The sequence below is a fragment of the Pseudopipra pipra genome, chromosome 17 (assembly GCF_036250125.1).
Source record: "Pseudopipra pipra isolate bDixPip1 chromosome 17, bDixPip1.hap1, whole genome shotgun sequence".
Lineage (NCBI taxonomy): Eukaryota > Metazoa > Chordata > Aves > Passeriformes > Pipridae > Pseudopipra > Pseudopipra pipra.
Window position 1 is genome coordinate 13941684 of NC_087565.1, and position 18182 is coordinate 13959865.

At 49.8% G+C, this 18182-nt stretch overlaps 1 protein-coding gene across 1 annotated transcript; it reads right to left on the reverse strand.

Moving 5' to 3' along the window:
• Positions 1–15329: 15329 nt before the first annotated feature.
• LOC135423754 (uncharacterized) lies at positions 15330–18182 on the reverse strand. The gene is made up of 3 exons (XM_064674301.1): positions 17855–18182; positions 16880–17041; positions 15330–16503 (listed from the first exon to the last, which is right to left on the reverse strand). Exons 1-3 carry the CDS (start codon positions 17951–17953, stop codon positions 15424–15426), a joined length of 1341 nt encoding a protein of 446 aa, XP_064530371.1. The 5' UTR covers positions 17954–18182; the 3' UTR covers positions 15330–15423.

Here is an 18182-nt window from a genome sequence, read left to right on the forward strand (position 1 = left end):
CCCCTCCATGTCCTTCCTGAGCTGAGGGCCCAGAGCTGGACACAGCACTCCAGGGGTGGCCTCACCAGTGCTGAGTCCAGGGGCAGAATCACTGCCCTGCTCCTGCTGCCACACTGTTCCTGAGCCAGGCCAGGATCCATTGGCCCTCTTGGCCACCTGGGCACACTGGTCCTGGCAGCTGGAGCAGCTGTGGGGATTGCCCCTTGTTAAGCACCAGCCTGGTGGTATTTAAACTCCAGTCCCTGCAGAAAGGTCCTCTCCCACTCTCCTCCAGGTGGGATGGGTTATTGCAGGTGAGCCAGCAGCCCAGGTGAGGCCTCTCCCTGTGGGAGGTGCTAAAGGAGTAGCAGATGTGCTTCAAGAGCTCCATGTCTTTCTTGTGCTGGGGATTCCAGAGCTGGAGACAACTCTGCAGGGGGGGTCTCACCTGAGTGGGACAGAGGGGCAGAACCCCCCCTCACCTGCTGCCCATGCTGGGGGATCAGCCCAGCACACAGAGGGGTTCTGGGTGCCAACACACACGGCTGGGACATGTCCAGGCTCTCACCCACCAGCACCCCCAAGACCTTCTCAGCTGGGCTGCACTTTTTGCTTCCCATGTGATACTGTCTTCAAGGTTCAACCACTTCCAGGATCTCTCCTCTTACTCTTTTTCAGGCTGTTCTTTGCTGCTCTTTCCTCCACTCTGCCCTTAGTTCCCAGTGAGTTGTAAATAAAGGTGAATAACAACTGGAGTCTGTCCCCAGGGGCACCCGACAGCCCTGCTCATTCCTACCCACTTGTGTCACTGGGGGCTGCATGGGCCTGGCCTCTAATACCTGCAGGTTCTCAAAGGTCTCTGAAGGGAAATGCTGCTGTCTTGCCCACTCCTCCCTGTGTGGGAGATGAAAGTGGGCCCTTGCCTTGTCCCCCCTCTCTGCTGCCCTTTCACCCACAACCTTCAGAAAGTGCTGCAAGAAACCGCTTGAGCACAAGGGCCTGCCTGGGCTTTTCATGGGCTGATGCCTCTGGGCATTGCTTTGGGCATTGCTTGACCAGTGGATGATGTTACCTGTGCCAGACTGGCTGAAAGGATGGACCAGACCTGGCCAAGCCAGCCAGGCTGACCCAGAGCTGAGCCATGCAGGTTGTGTGGCACAGCTGATGACTGAGGCCAAATGGTGGAACCATCAGGGTAGGAGGAAGGTGAGGTTTCTGTGGGGGCAGTGGAACACAAATGAGCCTGGGACAAGGGTAGGTAGGGCAGAGTGCCAACAAGCAAAGATACAAATGCGTTGGGTCATTTCCCTCCTGATAGAGGAGGGGGGAAGGCCTGGAGATGAGCATGACAGCTTAAGAGGGCACTTTCGGTCCCCTTTGGTGCCATCTGCCTCAGCACAGAGCTGTATGTGTGTCCTGATCCTCTTCATGTGTGTGTGTCCTGATCCTCTTCCTGTATGTGTGTCCTGATCCTGTTCATCTTCAGGCCACACAGTGATGCTGTGGAACAGCCTTGGGTGAATCTGTGGTGATGCTGTGAGGTAACTCTGACTGACTCCAGTGTTACCTTTATTTACAACTCACCAGGAACTAAGGGCAGAGTGGAGGAAAGAACAGCAAAAAACGGCCTGAAAAAGAGTAAGAGGAGAGATCCTGGAAGTGGTTGAACCTTGAAGACAATGTCACATGGGAAGCAAAAAGTGCAGCCCTGTGAAGAACTTGGAGGTGCTGGTGGGTGAGAGGCTGGAGATGGCCCACCACGTGTGCTGGCACCCAGAACCCCTCTGTGTGCTGGGCTCGGGAGCAACTCTGAGAGGCTGAAAGTCTCTGCATGTCACACTGCACCCACCAGTGACCAGAGCCATGAGGGTGTCCCGTGTCACCTGGTGACTGTCACCCTGCTGCCCTGCTGTTGTCCCCTCTTGACAACCTCCCCGCAGGCCCCACCCCTGCTGCTGCCAGGGCCACCTGAGCCCCTTGGACTCCAGGCCAAGCAAGCCAAGCTCCCCCAGCCCCGTCTTACAAGCTGTGTGCACCACCCTGGGGGTCCCCAGGACTGGCTTCAGTTTAGCACAGTGTTTCTTGTCACCAGGGAGCCACAATCACAGGGGGGGTTGGAAGTGTGGTGGGAAAGAGCCGAGCGGGAACCAATGCTGCCCTCCAGCCACTGGCCACTCTGTGTGGTCACTGCCACCACCCTCACTGCCAGGGTCCGTGGCTCCTGTGACCTGAGGGAGGTGTCTGGGGTGGCTGTGACTGTTAGTAGGAAGTTCCAGGATGAGGAACCACCAAAGACTGAGACTGTGGCACAGCAGGGAAGGAAATTCCTGTTGGAGAGCGGGGTGCTCCCACTGCTCCCCTTTGGGTGAGCCCTGGCATGAGCTGCTCAGACTGACTCATGTGCACGAGTCTGGGCCTCCACCAGTGTGGTTTAACCCCAGCTGGCAACTAAATACCACACAGCTGCTTTCTCACCACCCACCCCTTTCTCCCCTCTCCCCTGGTGGGCAGGAGATTTGGAAAATATAAGTAAACAGTTTAATAAGTAAAACACAATAAAATATGAAGACATGTCTCAAGTCCTTGAACCTCCAGGTGGGGGAGAGAAGAGCATGTTTGAGATCATCTGATGGAACTGACTGGGCACAAGTCTGTGGGGCCTGATGAGATGCCTGCCAGGATCCTGAGGGAATGGGCTGATGGGGTTGCCAAGCCCCTCTCTATCCCACTTGAAAACTCAAGCAAAGTCCCTGGGGACTGGAACTAGGGAAATACTGCTCCTCTTTTTAAAGAGGGGAGAAAGGAAGACGGGGGGACTACAGACCAGAGAGCCTCGCCCTCTGTGCCTGGGAAGATCATGGAGCAGATCCTCATGGAAGCAATGTTAAGGCAGAAGCCAGACAAGGAGGTGACCTGAGACAGCCAGCACAGCCCCACCACAAAATTGTGCTTGACCATTGGTGACAGAGCAACTGCAACAGTCGACAAGGGGAGGCCGACCCATGTCACCTGCCTGCACTGGTGCAAGGACACAGACCCACACAGCTCGTCTCCAAAGCAGGGGAGTTGGGTAAGGGGCTGTAGGAACAGATAGAGGCTGGGGAAGGAGCTATAGGAACCCATAAAATCTGAGGAAGGGGCTGTTGGAGCTGTAGAGCCTGTGGAAGCTGGAGAAGGGGCTACAGCCCATAAAGTCCAGGGGAAGGGCTATAGAAACCACATGGGTGGGAGAAGGGTTATGGAAATCCATAGAGACTGGGAGAGCAGGGGGAGGGGGCTACAGGAACACAGGGGGCTGGGGAAGGGACTACAGGGAACCATAGGGGCTGGGGGAGAGGAAGAAGGGCCTATAGGAATCCATAAGGGCTGGGGGAGAGGCTGTAGGACATGTGGGGCTGGGGAGGAGCTATAGGAACCCATAAGGGCTGTGGGAGATGGGGAGGGGCTATAGGAACCCAGAGAATCACAGAATGGTTTGAGTTTGAAAGGACCTTAATGATCATCTCCCTCCAACCCCCCTGTGTGATGGCAACCTCCACAAAAACTATCACTATATGATGGCAACCACCACAAAAACTATCACTATATGATGGCAGCCACCACAAAAACTATCACTATATGATGGCAGCCACCACAAAAACTATCACTATATGATGGCAGCCTGTCAGGACCTGTTTCCAGCAACACTGCCATGGCAACCAGCAGTGAGGCCCGTTTCTAGGGGCAACCTTTACACCTTTACATTTAAAGCCCACTGGGGCCCTGGTCCTACACAAGTGGCCTCCCACAGGCCTCTGAGGACCCTGAGGAGATGTCAGCACGTACTGACCCAAGAGGTCCACCTGGGGTCTACCTGGCTGCCAAAACACGACAGTTCTAAAGCTGCTGTTTCGGGGCTTTGTAATCTGCTCTCTCATTTTGCTGTTCCAGATTATACACAAAGCAATAACAGATCACACATCACCAGTGTCCTGGTACAGGATTGGGCCAGGTTTTCCACACACCCTGCTATCCTCAGGGAAATGGGATGGTGGAGCATGTTAATGGTCTGTTAAAACATTCTCTGAAAGCACACAAATCTGGAAGGGATGAAAGGTTACCCTCTGAATCAGCTAAACAACAATAGAGGCCAATGGGCAGGCCTGTATTGAGGGCTTTCTTGAGCTCCATGTCTCTCAAATCAGGTTCAAATAATAAAATTGATGACCTTCAGGACAATCTGAAGATGGGCCAGCCAGTCACGGTCAGTTACACATAGGACAAGGATGTGTGTGTTTCAAACCCCCTCTGACAACAGTAGAGAACACATCCAGCTTTCCAACCCCTCAAAACTTACAAAACTATGTATTTGTGACTTTACTAACATAGCAGGATGTGATTTTAACTATTGCCTAGGAGAAACCGTGTTACAGAACATGCACAACAACTTTATGTTACACAACAATTCATCTCCAGCACCGATTGAAAGAGACATTATCCTGGTCAAAAACCTCCTGGAACATCCTGACCTGCACAAGCTGCTACAACAGCTGAAGAAGAAAAGTCAGAAGACATCGATCAGTGTCCATCACAATATGGAAAAGACTCATCATGTTGTACCAGTCCATTAGGATACATGCCCGTAATAAAAACAAGTACAACAGGCATTCAAACACCACAAAAAATCTTTTACTGCAGTGAGAATAAAAAAAAGCTAGCAAAGAGAATCAAAAGCTAAAAAGAATACAAAATAACTGCTTTATCAGTTGGCATTAAAACAATACTATGAACAGCATTTAATACAGTAGTAACTAGGAAAAAAAAAGGGAGTTAAAGGGATACCAAAAAAAGGATATTAAAACAATACTATAGAACAGCTTTTAATACAATATTAATTAGTAAAAAGGAACTAAAGGGATACCAAAAAAGAATCTTAATGCAATATTACCGGTGTACAAATAGGAATGTTTGTCTCTTCCTGTATCTTCCCCACTTGTATGGCTCAAATGCGCCACTGCATGGACCCAAATGGCCACAGGGTGTTGTCAATCCATAAGTCCATTCCTCTAATAACATCAATCCCTATTATATATTCTAATATTTTTGCTACCATTACTCTGTAAGGTTTTGGTGGATGGTCTGCTATTTGTAGTGTTATTTCCAGCATACACTCCTGAACTACCTGTTCCCCAAGGCTCCGTACAGGTGCTGGGTCCCCCTTATGTTTGTCAGGATTGCCGTGAATAACAGAGACCTCTGTCCCAGTATCAACCAGTGCCAGCACAGTTTGCTTGTTCTTTGTGGACCAATGTATTGTACAAGTGGTAAAAGGTCGTTGATCCTCACGAACACGGCAAACAGCAGGGGACTGCACTGGGGCTTGGCCACACCCCTATTCCAGTTTATGATGCTCCTCGTACGGAGGAGTGTTGGACTTTGGTGGCTCAAACCCTGAAAATACTGGATCTGTGTTACAGAACTGATTGACTGTCTCCTGCATCTCAACCCAGGGATACGTCTGTTCTTGTTTTGTAGCTCTTCTAATTTGGTGCTGTCTGGCTAACCTCCATAAGGCTTCTGTTGGCTGCCCATCCATATCTCTTTTGGGAACTCCTTTTTTAAGTACATCTTGAAATAACTTAGTTCCTTCCCCTTTTCCTCCTTCCCCTCCTCTCTGGTTTTCACTGTTATCTCATTTATTTCCATGGTTGGCTGTTCTGTCTGTGTGTGGGAGACCTGGAAGGTCACCGAGTTGCTGCAACCTCTCTACAATCCCTTCTATGGGTACCCCCGGGTTAGGCACTAACAGTGGAATAATGTATGGTTTCCAGGGTAAAGGACAGCCCTCTAACAGTTTGTTTTGCATTACTGGAATTAAAGGCTGTTGTATGTAAAGTTCGGGGCTCTGCAATTCAATAGCTACTTTCATCGCTTCCCCTTTCAATATCCTGATTGCTTGATGAAGAGTTACCCAGGATGAACTTCCATCCTGCCATGATCCATCATTGGTAAAACAGTCACTAAAACATTCAGCAATAACTGAAACTAAAGTTTTACTAACTCCCTGTTAGCTGTGACGTCACAGGGAAGCACGTGATGTCACAGGGATGATATAATATCACAGGAGAGATGTGATGTCATATGGTGGTTGTGACATCATAGGGGAGGTGTGATGTCACAGGAAGGATGTGATGTCACGGGGATGATACGATATCACAGGAGAGATGTTATGTTATATGATGATTGTGATGTCACAGAGGAGCTGTGATGTCATATGATGGATGTGACATCATAGGGGAGATGTGATGTCACAGGGCAGGTGTGATGCCATAGGGGACATGTGATGTCACCGGGATGATGTGATGTCACGGGGAGCACATGATGTCACAGGCATGATATGATATCACAAGGGATGTGATGTCAAGGGAAGGATGGATGTCACAGGAAGGATGTGATGTCACAGGGTAGGTGTGACATCATAGAGGAGCCTTGATGTCACAACAAGGACGTGATGGCACTCCAATAAAAGATTTTTTTGTGGTGTTCAAATGCCTGTTGTACCTGTTTTTATTCCGGGCATGTATCCTAACGGACTGGTACATACATTGGCGCAGTCGGCAGGATGCACGGTGGAATAAACAGTGTTGTGTGGGGAAATTTGTTGGTGGAGTGCTCAGCCAACGAAGCTGTGTCCCTGCATGAGTGGTGGAGGGATCTTCAGGTGGAGTTCACAGCCTGTAGAGCCACATCCCCGTGTGAGTTGTGTGAGAAGGGAGATTCTCAGGTGGAGAGCACAGCCTGTGCAGCCACGTCCCTGTGTGGGTGGTGAAACACAGAGTTCAATTAACCCTCTGGGTGTGGGCACTGGGGGTGCCCGTGACTGTGTTTTATATGTTTTGTTGGTTTTTTGCCTGTTTTGAACCAGTTTTTGTTGATTAAGTTACTATATGGGTGACAGTGCCTTTGTTTTATATGCTTTGTTTGTTTTTCGTATATGGGAGGTAGTTCTGAGCAATTAATTATGAATATACCACACTGCTTAAGACCTAGAATTAAGATTTGTCCCTTTTGCAACTGTTCATTATATGTACGACTTCTTTGTAATAACTGCAATAAATATATCTTGGGACCTAGAGGCATCCAGGAGGTAAGGCTAGATTGGACTCTAAATTTCTATTGTATTTGATGTGGAGCTAATCAAAGCCTAGAAGATACACAGGGGATATCATATCCTCCCTGTGACATCACAGCTCCCCTATGACATCACACCTGCCCTGTGACATTACATCCTTCCTGTGCCATCACATCCTTACCTTGACAACCCATCTGCCCTACAACATCAGAGATCCCCTGTGACATGCATTCTTCTTTGACATCACATATTCCCTATGATGTCACTTCCATCACATGACATCATACCTCCCCTGTGACATCACATCCTTGTTGTGACATCACATATCTCCCCTATGACGTCATATCCATCATATGACATCACAGCTCCCCTGCAATATCATATCATCCCTGTGATGTCATGTCCCCTCCTATGACATCACATATCTCCTGTGATATCACATAATCCTTGTGACATCACAGCTCCCCTATGACATCATACCTTCCCTGTGACATCACATCCTCCTTGTGACATCATGCCCTTCCCGTGACATCATACCTTCCCCTATGACATCACAACCATTGTATGACATCACTTGCCTCCTATGACATCACACCTCCCTCTGATATCACACCTGCCCTGTGACATCACATCTTTCCTGTGACAACACATCCTCCTCTGTGACATCACACTACTCCTATGACATCACAGCTCCTCTGTGACATCACATCCTCCCTGTGACATCACATCTCCGCTATGATGTCACATCCATCATATGACATCACAACTGCCCTGTGACATCTCATCCATCCAGTGACATCAGAGCTCCCCATGACATCACATCTCCCCTATGATGTCACATCCATCATATGACATCACATCTCTCCTTTGATATCATATCATCCTTGTGATGTTACATTGTCCCCTGTGACATCACATCCTTCCTGTGACATCACAGCTCCCATGTGACATCACATCCTTCCTGTGACATCACATCTCTCCTGTGACATCACATCCTTCCTGTGACATCACATCTCTCCTGTGAAAAACAAAACCCAGTCAGTCCGATCTAGTCTGTCCCATATTCCGCCCAGGAGCCCTCCACCAAACCGATCCACCAGGTGGGGGGAAACCCATTTTCGGGGTCTGACACATCACAGCAAAAGGGAAAACCCCTCAGTGGATATTTCCACGAGTTACTCTGGCATCAACCAAAGGACTCCCTCCAACAGTCTCTGGAATAACACTATTAATACAAATTGGCACAGTTAAAGGTTCGTGGTGGTCAGGGACAGGGCCTGGCTGCAAAAACACACTTCAAACAACGTTAAAATTGTTGTTAAAGCAAAGCAAAGCACAAACCCATCCACAAATACATTAGGAAGCAAAACCCTGCTCTACTCCTTCCAAGCAGTGACTAACACACAGAGCTGACACTTCCCACCCAGCACAGGCGTCCCTGAGGGGGAGTAAGGCAGGTTCAACCCCTCCGTTGATCCAGTTTCAATGGAAATCTCCCTCCAATTCTTTCCCCATTTCCAACTCTCTTTTATGCTATTTTGGAGCTTGAGGGTTTTTAATGAGAAGTGCTACAATTGTTTCTGGGTGCCTGAGGAGCTTTGTGGGGCATCGTGACCTTATCCCAGCTAGGAAGCAGCAGCTGGAGTCTCTTTGCCGTCTGGGAAGCAGCAGCTGGTTTTCCTCTCTAATTCTTATTCTGTGTTACCTTTTATCCTTATCTCTCTCTCCACACTCTGGGACCATTTCTCTGGCTAGTCCAGGTCCCCCTGGATGCCATCCCGTCCCTCAGGTGTGTCACCTGCCCCGCTCAGCTCAGTGTCACGGGCTCAGGGTGCCCTCCATCCCTTGGCCTCCATCATTAAGGAAGATGCCGGACACTGGGGCCTGGAGTGAGGAATTGGAGGGTGTGGAGTCCAGCTGGGGATTCCTTGCTGGGGATAAGGGCACGGACAGCGGGATTGGGAAGGGGGCAGCAGTCCTCAGCCTCTGGAGGTGTCTCGTGCAGAGAGGGAAGGACAGGAATGGCTTTGAGAAAGATCTTGCAAATTCCCAGTGGAGGAGGTGCCCAGGATGTGAGGGAATTCCCTGTGGTGGGGGCAATCACATCCCCTTGGGGTGCAGGGGCTGTAAATGCCCCCCCTGAGCGGCTTCACCTCCCTGGGCCCCTCCTCAATCAACGTTCCAACAAACGAGGCAGGAAGCAGAAATGGGTAAAAGGAAAATCTTCCAGGTCACTGCCGGCTCCTGGGGAAAATGCAAGGCAAACAGTCAAGTCATTCAGCTGAGATGTTTTCCCAGCTGCCCCACAATGGTCTCTTGTGTCTGGTCAGGGGCCTGTAAGGATGGAAGGTGTCCCGGAAATGTCCCCAAAGGTGAGTGGAGAATTGAGGCTGTGGCAGGTGCCGGGAGCCCCCGCTCAGTGCCTGTCCTTGATCTCTGCCCACGGGGGTCCCAGCACAGAGGGGCCTCTGAGGCGGGTGGGGAGGGAGGGACAGTGGGGCGGGAAGGTGCCATCCTGCTGAGGGCCAGCACTGGGCCCAGGGCAGGGCAGGGCCATCCCTGGGGACAGGGGCACTGGGGCAGCTTTGTTTTAAACGCCAAAGAGCATTTTGTATGTATACATCATTAGTTAACCCTAAAAAACTCTGTGGCATCAACATCATCTACTGTCACAGAGTCAGCCCCTTGCTCCATTAATTGAACCATCCACATTTGTGCTCACTCCCCAGGTTGCTGAGAATATTTAGATAAAAGATTGTTAATGTCTTCTGGGGAGAAATCAACAATCTCATCCTCTCACTTGGTTACCCTGATTATCCACCACAACCTTCCATTGTACAACAGGGGCTGCCCTTCCTTCATGTGTCAACTCGTTTGTTGTTGATGGCTTCCCTGAACTTTCTATAGAATCGTCTTCATCAGAATCATCACTGCTACTCCATACATTACCATCCCACTTCTCTGGGTCCCAATGAAGGGCAGTGACTACAGCCTGCACCTGTGGCCCCCCATCACTTTGTTCTATTTTCCTTTGCCTGTGCTGAATAGTTCTCTCAGCATATTTCTCAGCTAAAGTAACACATTTATCTTCTGCCCTGCTCTTTTCAGTTTGAAGGTCAAGCAAAGCCTGGCGTTGTACCAATTGAGTGGCTCTTACAGCATTCAGCTGCTCCTGCAGTTTGTTGTTCTTTTCCAATTCCTTTTGCAATTTTTCCACAGTTAACTTACATGCAGTGAGCAGCACACCCCCCATATGTCTGGCATGTTCCAGACAAATGCTTGATTTAGTAGTAGGGGTTCGTGTAAACTGCTCCCAGTATTGCAATACCTCCATCAGGATCTGCTGTCCCCAGCATTCAGGGGAAGTCTTTGTACATGATTCCCATTTATTCCATAAGGTATTCCATGGCTCCTGCCCCCATTCTACTAATTCACAGGGAGGAGCAGTGGTTTTCTTGGGTTCATTGCCACCTGTGGCCGACCCTCCTAACCACTTCTCCATCTTAATCTACTGAACGTTCTCACTAACAAATACAATAACAACAGAAGGTTATCAGTTTCAAACTAGACACAACACCTATACACAAATTCACAAATACGATTTCAAGCTAAATACAAGAAGACACACCAATCCACAAACTGTGGCTCTTACACCACAAAGAAATCTAACCACATATACACATCAAATCTAAAGTCTGTGTTTGTACCAACCACAGAATACACACACAATAATAGCTCCGAACGGATCCTCAAAAAGACATATCTCTGAATAAAACAACAATAAAACCTAACCCACTGAGTGTCTTCTAGGCTTTGATTAGCTCCACATTGAATACAATAGAAATTTAGAGTCCAATCTAGCCTTACCTCCTGGATGCCTCTAGGTCCCAAGATATATTTATTGCAGTTATTACAAAGAAGTCGTACATATAATGAACAGTTGCAAAAGGGACAAATCTTAATTCTAGGTCTTAAGCAGTGTGGTATATTCATAATTAATTGCTCAGAACTACCCCCCATATACGGAAAACAAACAAAGCATATAAAACAAAGGCACTGTCACCCATATAGTAACTTAATCAACAAAAACTGGTTCAAAACAGGCAAAAAACCAACAAAACATATAAAACACAGTCACGGGCACCCCCAGTGCCCACACCCAGAGGGTTAATTGAACTCTGTGTTTCACCACCCACACAGGGACGTGGCTGCACAGGCTGTGCTCTCCACCTGAGAATCTCCCTTCTCACACAACTCACACGGGGATGTGGCTCTACAGGCCGTGCACTCCACCTGAAGATCCCCCACCACTCATGCAGGGACACAGCTTCGTTGGCTGAGCACTCCACCAACAAATTTCCCCACACAACACTGTTTATTCCACCGTGCATCCTGGCGACTGCGCCAATGTATGTACCAGGCCGTTAGGGTACATGCCTGGAATAAAAACAGGTACAACAGGCATTTGAACACCACAATCTTTTATTGCAGTGAGAATAAAAAAAAACTAGCAAAGAGAATCAAAAGCAAAAAAGAATACAAAATAACTACTTTATCGGTTGGCATTAAAACAATACTATGAACAGCATTTAATACAGTAGTAACCAGGAAAAAAAGGGAGTTAAAGGGATACCAAAAAAAGGATATTAAAACAATACTATAGAACAGCTTTTAATACAATATTAATTAGTATAAAGGAACTAAAGGGATATCAAAAAAGGATCTTAACGCAATATTACGGACAACTTCTAACACAATATTAGTTAGTAAAAAGGGGAATTAAAGGGAAATACTATGGACAGCTTTTATTACAGTATTAACTAACAAAGGGGAATTAAAGGGACACTAAAAGGATATTAAAACATTTGCTTTCTCGGTTGCTTCCAGTCAATAAACTGTGCTTACCCACACAGACAGGCCAGGGCCATCAGGATCTGCAGCAGCTGGTCGGTGCCCATCCCTTAGCGGGCGTCCCTGCAGAGCAACACAGTCTCGATGGCAGGATGAGCATCGCTCACCCCAGCAGTCCCGACACCCCATTTTATCAGCTCCACATTACACCACGTAGGGCCAGGACGCAGTGTAAGGTGATGCCTGAGTGGCAGCCAAACCCCGCCTGATCATCACCTGAGAGCAACAGTCTGTGCGTGCCCTGCTGTAGGGCAAGGGGCCAGCAACCCCTGCCCACATCATCTTCCTCTCACCATCATCTTTCTCACCCCTATGTATGACCTCTACCATTGTGTTTCAAGGGTAAATGTATCTATCTTGCAGTATGGGGCCAAGCCAAGGAGGAACTCAGCTCTGATAATAGGGGACATCAAGTTGACTTGCTAAAAAGCACAATGGACCTTTCAGTTAACTTGTGCCATGAAGTTACATTGTACAATACTCTGGATGGTTTCACATCCTAATATAATTTCTTTCTCACCCCTCTATGCTCCATTGATCATCTAATTCAAAAGTACCCCCCTTACACATGTCCTAGAATGAGTGAGAAGAGATGGAGAACATCACTGATGAGTAAACTTTCAAGGGTGGTCCCCAACTGCCACAGGCTTTTTCAACCTAATGCTACATCCTGCTGTTAAGATATCGATCCCAACTGGGATTTGGTTTGTGTTAGTAACTGCAGTGTGTGTAAGAGTGCAGTACCTAACCCAGCAATTGAGAAAACTGACTTGTCCAGAAATACAAAGGTTGAAGTGAAAGATATGTGTTCGTTTTGCCAGAACCAGATGCTATGTTTTATTTAGTAGATATTGCTAAGTTTTAACATTTCAATGTAAGAACTAACACCTTTTAAGTCATGTGAGTTAAGGTGACTGACAAAACATTGGAGACCAGTGTTTCTCAACATATTTGCCAAAATACTATACACATACACTGTGGATACCTCTGTTTGATAAGATAGCTCTAATTTATTTAATAAGAAGTGTGCAATACTAGTAATTGTGTAGTAAATAATTCCAGTTAAAGCTTTTTGTCCTTTCGACCTTTTGTCCTTTTCCCTGTAAATATGCTGAGCAAAGGGGAAGCAGTAGCAGTCCTTGCATGAGCAAAAGGTGCCAACCTCCAACTGACACAGGTGGTCTGTACACGACAGAACCTCTGACTGCCACCCCACTTGGATTGCATTGATCCAAGAGGGACAACATTTGAACAGGGAAGCAACCTTGGAAAATAGAGCAGCTGGAGATTGCTTGTTACTCCAGGCGTGAAGATTTGGAAGGACTTTATTGTTTTCAGTCTCACAGATAACAATAAACCAATAGAAGCCAAATTTAAAAACTTTAAAGCTTTGGTACAAAACATAGGACCCAAATGGGATAGACAGGTGGAATGGCTGGTCAAATATATTTCCTTCTGTTACCTCAATATTGAAACAAATTATCAGTTTGGTATTAAAGATATTCAGAGTTTTACTTGTTGGAGAGATCACGGTCTGCTGTTTTACTTAAGTATGGCCAACAGGTCTTGCTCAAATTCATGGATGCAAATATGATTCTGCTCCAATTTAAAGTGTGCAGGGAATGTTTTATACTAAATAGCTCCAATATAAAGGTGGCTTTGAAGACATGAGCAAGAGAATGTGACCAACAGCAACCTGCCCATACAAATGAGTCTGTTCTTAGAACAAAACACATCAAACTGCCTGAAAGCAGCAAGGTTGCAACAAAACTGTACAAACTCAGTGAATGAGTATTTACTGTGCCTGACTCCACTTGCTTGGTGACATCTTCCCTGTAATGCCTTCAGGGCAGGGCTGGGGTCACACACCAGGGCTGGGATGAGGGCCCGGGCATGGCCAAGCTCCTGCTCCCACAGAATCACAGAACGGGTCACGTTGGAGGGGACCACAGTGGGGCATCTGGTCCCACCTCCCTGATCCAGCAGGGTTGTCCCAGAGCACATGGTCAGTCCAGACAGTTCTGGAATATCTCCAGTGAGGAGACTGCACACCCTCTCTGGTCTCTGTCCCAGTGCTCAGTCACTGCACAGCAAAGTTCTTCCTCATGTTCAGGTGAAATTTCCTGGGCATCAGTTTCTGCCCATTGCCTCATGTCCCAGTGGTTGGCATCACCGAGAAAAGCCTGGCTCCATCTTCTTGGCACCCCCCTTTAGAGATTTATCCACATTGATTCAGTAAAAGTGAGACAGGAGTGTCTCGAGGCTGCAGCCAGAGACAGGGTGAGGCAGCCCCGGCCGGGAGCGGGTCCGTGCGAGCCCCTGCCCAGCACCCTGCGGGGAGAGCAGTGCCCGCAGAGCCGCCCCGGCCCCTCCGCTGCCTTCCCGAACCCTCCGGCTGCTCCTTATCCCATCACACAGGGAAAGGACACGCCCTTGACGGGGGTCCTGCTCTGCCATGCGGCATCCAGCCAGTTTAACCCCCCCTGCTCACAGACCACACTGATGAGCAGTTGCAATATTCTGCCCCAAATGGACTGTGAGTTTGCCATTCCAATCCAGGGCAGGGCATGAAAAAAAGAGAAAAACCCAGAACAGAATCCAGAGTGATCTTGCAGGGCTGGAGCAGCAGAGGGAAGATGTTCTGCCTGCTGGTATTTTCCAGTGCTGACCTGATTGAGAAGAGGGTCTGAGGGGCCAAGTTGTCCAGGAGCAGAGCTGGCTGCTTGCAGGGAGCATTTCCCTCCCTAGTGCTGGCTGTCTGGGCAGGGAACTCTGGTTTGGCCAGGCAGGAGGGAAGGACTCCTGGAGCCTGGGGGAGAGGGGTGCTGCTGTGCAGAGGTGAGGGTGAGTCCTGCTGATCCTGAAGGGCTGGAAATACCTGCCTCTGGGCCTCCCCCCTTTCCCTGCCTCCCTCCTCCGGACAGGCGAGAGTCGAAGGACACCTGGCAGAGCAGTCCCCACGTGGAGACACCACTGTCCATGCCCTGCCCAGCAACAGCAGGTATTTGAGCAGAGCTTCTGGGGGAGCTCACTCTGAGAAAGGACCCTGGAAAAAGGATCACAGGGCAAAGACCAGCACTGTCCTTCACACAAGGTGAAAGGCAGGCTGCCTCAAACAGACCCATCCCTCCACTTGCCTGACAGCAAAGGCAAGTGGAGGGATGTTACATGAGACAAAAATGCTGGCCATTCCTCACCTCCCTCCCTCAGATGCCCTGTAAAGTTGTGTCTCAGTGAGACTGAGGCTGCAGAAGAAGATGGGACAGGTTTCAACATGAAAAACCCCCATACACAGTTTGGCCTCCATCAAGGAAGCACAAGCAAGCCCTTGGCAGCAAACTCTTTATTGACAAAACAAGGGTGTGGGTCTGTGTTTGCTGTCCGGGGGCTCTTCACCTCTCCTGCCACACACCTCGCTCTCCTCAGACGGGCTGTGGGTGCACAGCTCTGTGCCGTGCTTCAGCCTGGGCAGGGGGCTTCGGCCCTGCCGGAGGGACGGGCTGGAGGGGACACTCTGGGTCCCCAGAGGGGAGGGTGTCCTCAGCAGCATCTCTCTCATTTCCACCTTGGGGTGTGGGTGGGTTTGCAGCAGGCCCTTGGAAATTCCCTTTGGGGTTTGGTGCAGTCCCAAGTTGACCAAGTCGCTCCAATAAAGACTGAACAATCCGATTTGCCATGGTCTTTATATCCAAAGTGTTGGCTAAGGCTGTTGGATTAATTTCTCTCTCCAAGTTCTCCTCCACTGTTGCAAGAATGTCAGCCTCCAAGGTTTTGTCATAGCCAGTTCCTTCTGCACGCTGCTGTGGTTCTAAGGCAGGCAACTTTGCTCCTGTGGTTGCTTCCAGCCTCTGCTGTTCAGATGCTCTGGGGACTCCTGACTGCAGCTTTTTCTTGGACACCTTTTTGCTGTGAAGCCCCAGGATTTCAGTGTACTCAGAGACAGGGCGTTGTTCTAACCAAAGAGCTAGGTAGGATTTCAAGAAGTAGCGAGCACTATTAACAGCTTCTTGGGTGAGTTTGTCAAGCCAAGTGTGAAAACGTGCTCTGTCTGAAGCTTCCTTGGATTTGTCTGCTCGGGTGGTTCCTCTATCAACAGGTCTGGCTGCTGCCCCTGGCTTAGCAATTCTGGATTCCAGATGGTCCCCCAAGTCTTCCAACACCATCGCTACAAGCTCTTGGGCCACCACTTCTATTTTCTGCTGGCGTCTTAGAGGTTTCTCAAAAGGCCCTGGTTTCCTGCAGATGTGAGAAGACTGCCCTCTGATCCCTCGGGCAGCCCTCCTTAAAAAGGTGACATGCTGATCCCGAGGAACCATCAGATTCCCAAACACTTTGTGCGCAACCATATTGACCAGACATTGGAGCTTCTGGGCTTCTGCTGCAGTTAGTTGTTCCTCTGCCCATGAAAATATATCTCGCCGTCCCAATATCTCCTCTGCCTGTAGCTTGAGCCTGGTCAGGTAGTCCCTGTACTGATTGAACTCCTTCACAGTGCAAACCACCTATGGAGGGATGAGGGCAGAACCCCCCAGGCACTGTCAAGCCATGCAGAACTGCCCTCCCCAATGGGAGGGGAGCTGCTCCTCTGCTCACCATTGCCCCCACTGCCCCTGGTGTCAGAGCCCCCGATTCCCCCCGGCCAGGGCTCCTCGCCCCGGCTCCAGGCCTCGCCCCGGCTGCCTCCTCAGCACACGGGCAGCGCGGGGCAGCCTGAGAGGAGCAGGGCTGGGACTTCCCAGGGGGATGTTGGCACCATTTCTGCTCCCAGGGAAACCAGCCCACAGCCCTGCCCTCTGCCCACAGCAGGCAGCTGCAGCAAGTGCTCTGGGAACCCGCTTGGAGAGGGCTGTTCTTGATCAGCCCAACACCCAAACCTACATTATTGTCACGGGTGACCAAGCCCTGTCTCCTCAGCAACTTCAGGACATCCTTGCGATGGTGGTAGTCCCGCAGGTGGGGGTCATGCAGGCAGTTGTACTCTAAGCTGAAGTGGTGGCTGTAGGGATCATCCAGGGAGTAATAAAGACATGGACCTTGAAGCTGTAAGAGAGATTTTCCAGAGTATGAAGGAGTCAGGAGAGAGGAGCAAAGAGGTGCCACATGGTACTTGTGAAAAGGTGAAGGTACTTTGGAGACCAACACTTCTCTCCATTCTTCTGAAGGCACAGAGACCCACAGAGCCAAACTGCAGGGCCAGGTTGGGTTGTGATGGGCTGGGGGAGAGAAGACAAACCTCACCAGCAAATTGGCATCTTGTGCCACCAGGAAGAAATGCTGACCCATCCACAAATGAACCTTCAAGTGAAAAGGTCAAGCCCAGCGTTCAAATGCAGCCAATGGAGAATGCAGGAAAGAGTCTCCTTGGCTTAGGCAGGCCCAAGGGCTGTGCCGACTGACGCTGCCACCGGGAAGTCTCTGCCCTGGGAATGAGCAGCACAGGCTGCAGGAGGAGGAGGACAGTGTGTGCATTCCCCAAGAAGGGAAGGCAAAGCTGCTCCAAATACACCAACAGGGTGAGCAGGACAAGGCTGGAGTCCCCCTCAGAGGTGCCCCAGAGCCCGGCTTGACATTGCTGGGTGAGCGGGAGGGCGCATTGCCCCGGCACCCCAACACAAAGGCACCTGCTGCAGGTGTGGGCCCTGCCACACACGTGCACCGAGCCGGAAACTAGTGCAGAGAACTGACAAGTCCTTTTTCTCTGCGTTCCAGGGAGCTTGAGCTTCCCTCCACTGCCCAGCCCTGTCCGACTGAAGGGCTGCAGCTCCTGCAGAGCAGGTGGGCACAGGAACTCCTCTACCTGATGGGGACCCCACCAAAGAGGAGAGCTGATCTACCCCTTTCTACTTGCTTTACCTTTTCCCCCAGCTTTCCCCTGGAGAAGACAGGCTTGGATCTGGGTTTCACATGGATCCTGAACCCGATTGGGAAGTCCAGCAGGTCAAAATCCATCATCTCAGTAGCTCAGTCTCACAGGTGCAGTGCTCTGGGGCCGAGGTGCGAACACACGGACACCCAGGCGTCACCCAGACGTCAGCTCCTGCACAGCAGTGCTCTACAGCCCCTTCCAAGAGCTCTTGTGGTGCTGTGATCCTGAGCAGTGCTCCACAGCCCCTTCCAAGAGCTCTCCTGGTGCTGCAATCCCGCACTGTCTCCTCGGGCTCGAGGCACAATAGCTGGTGTC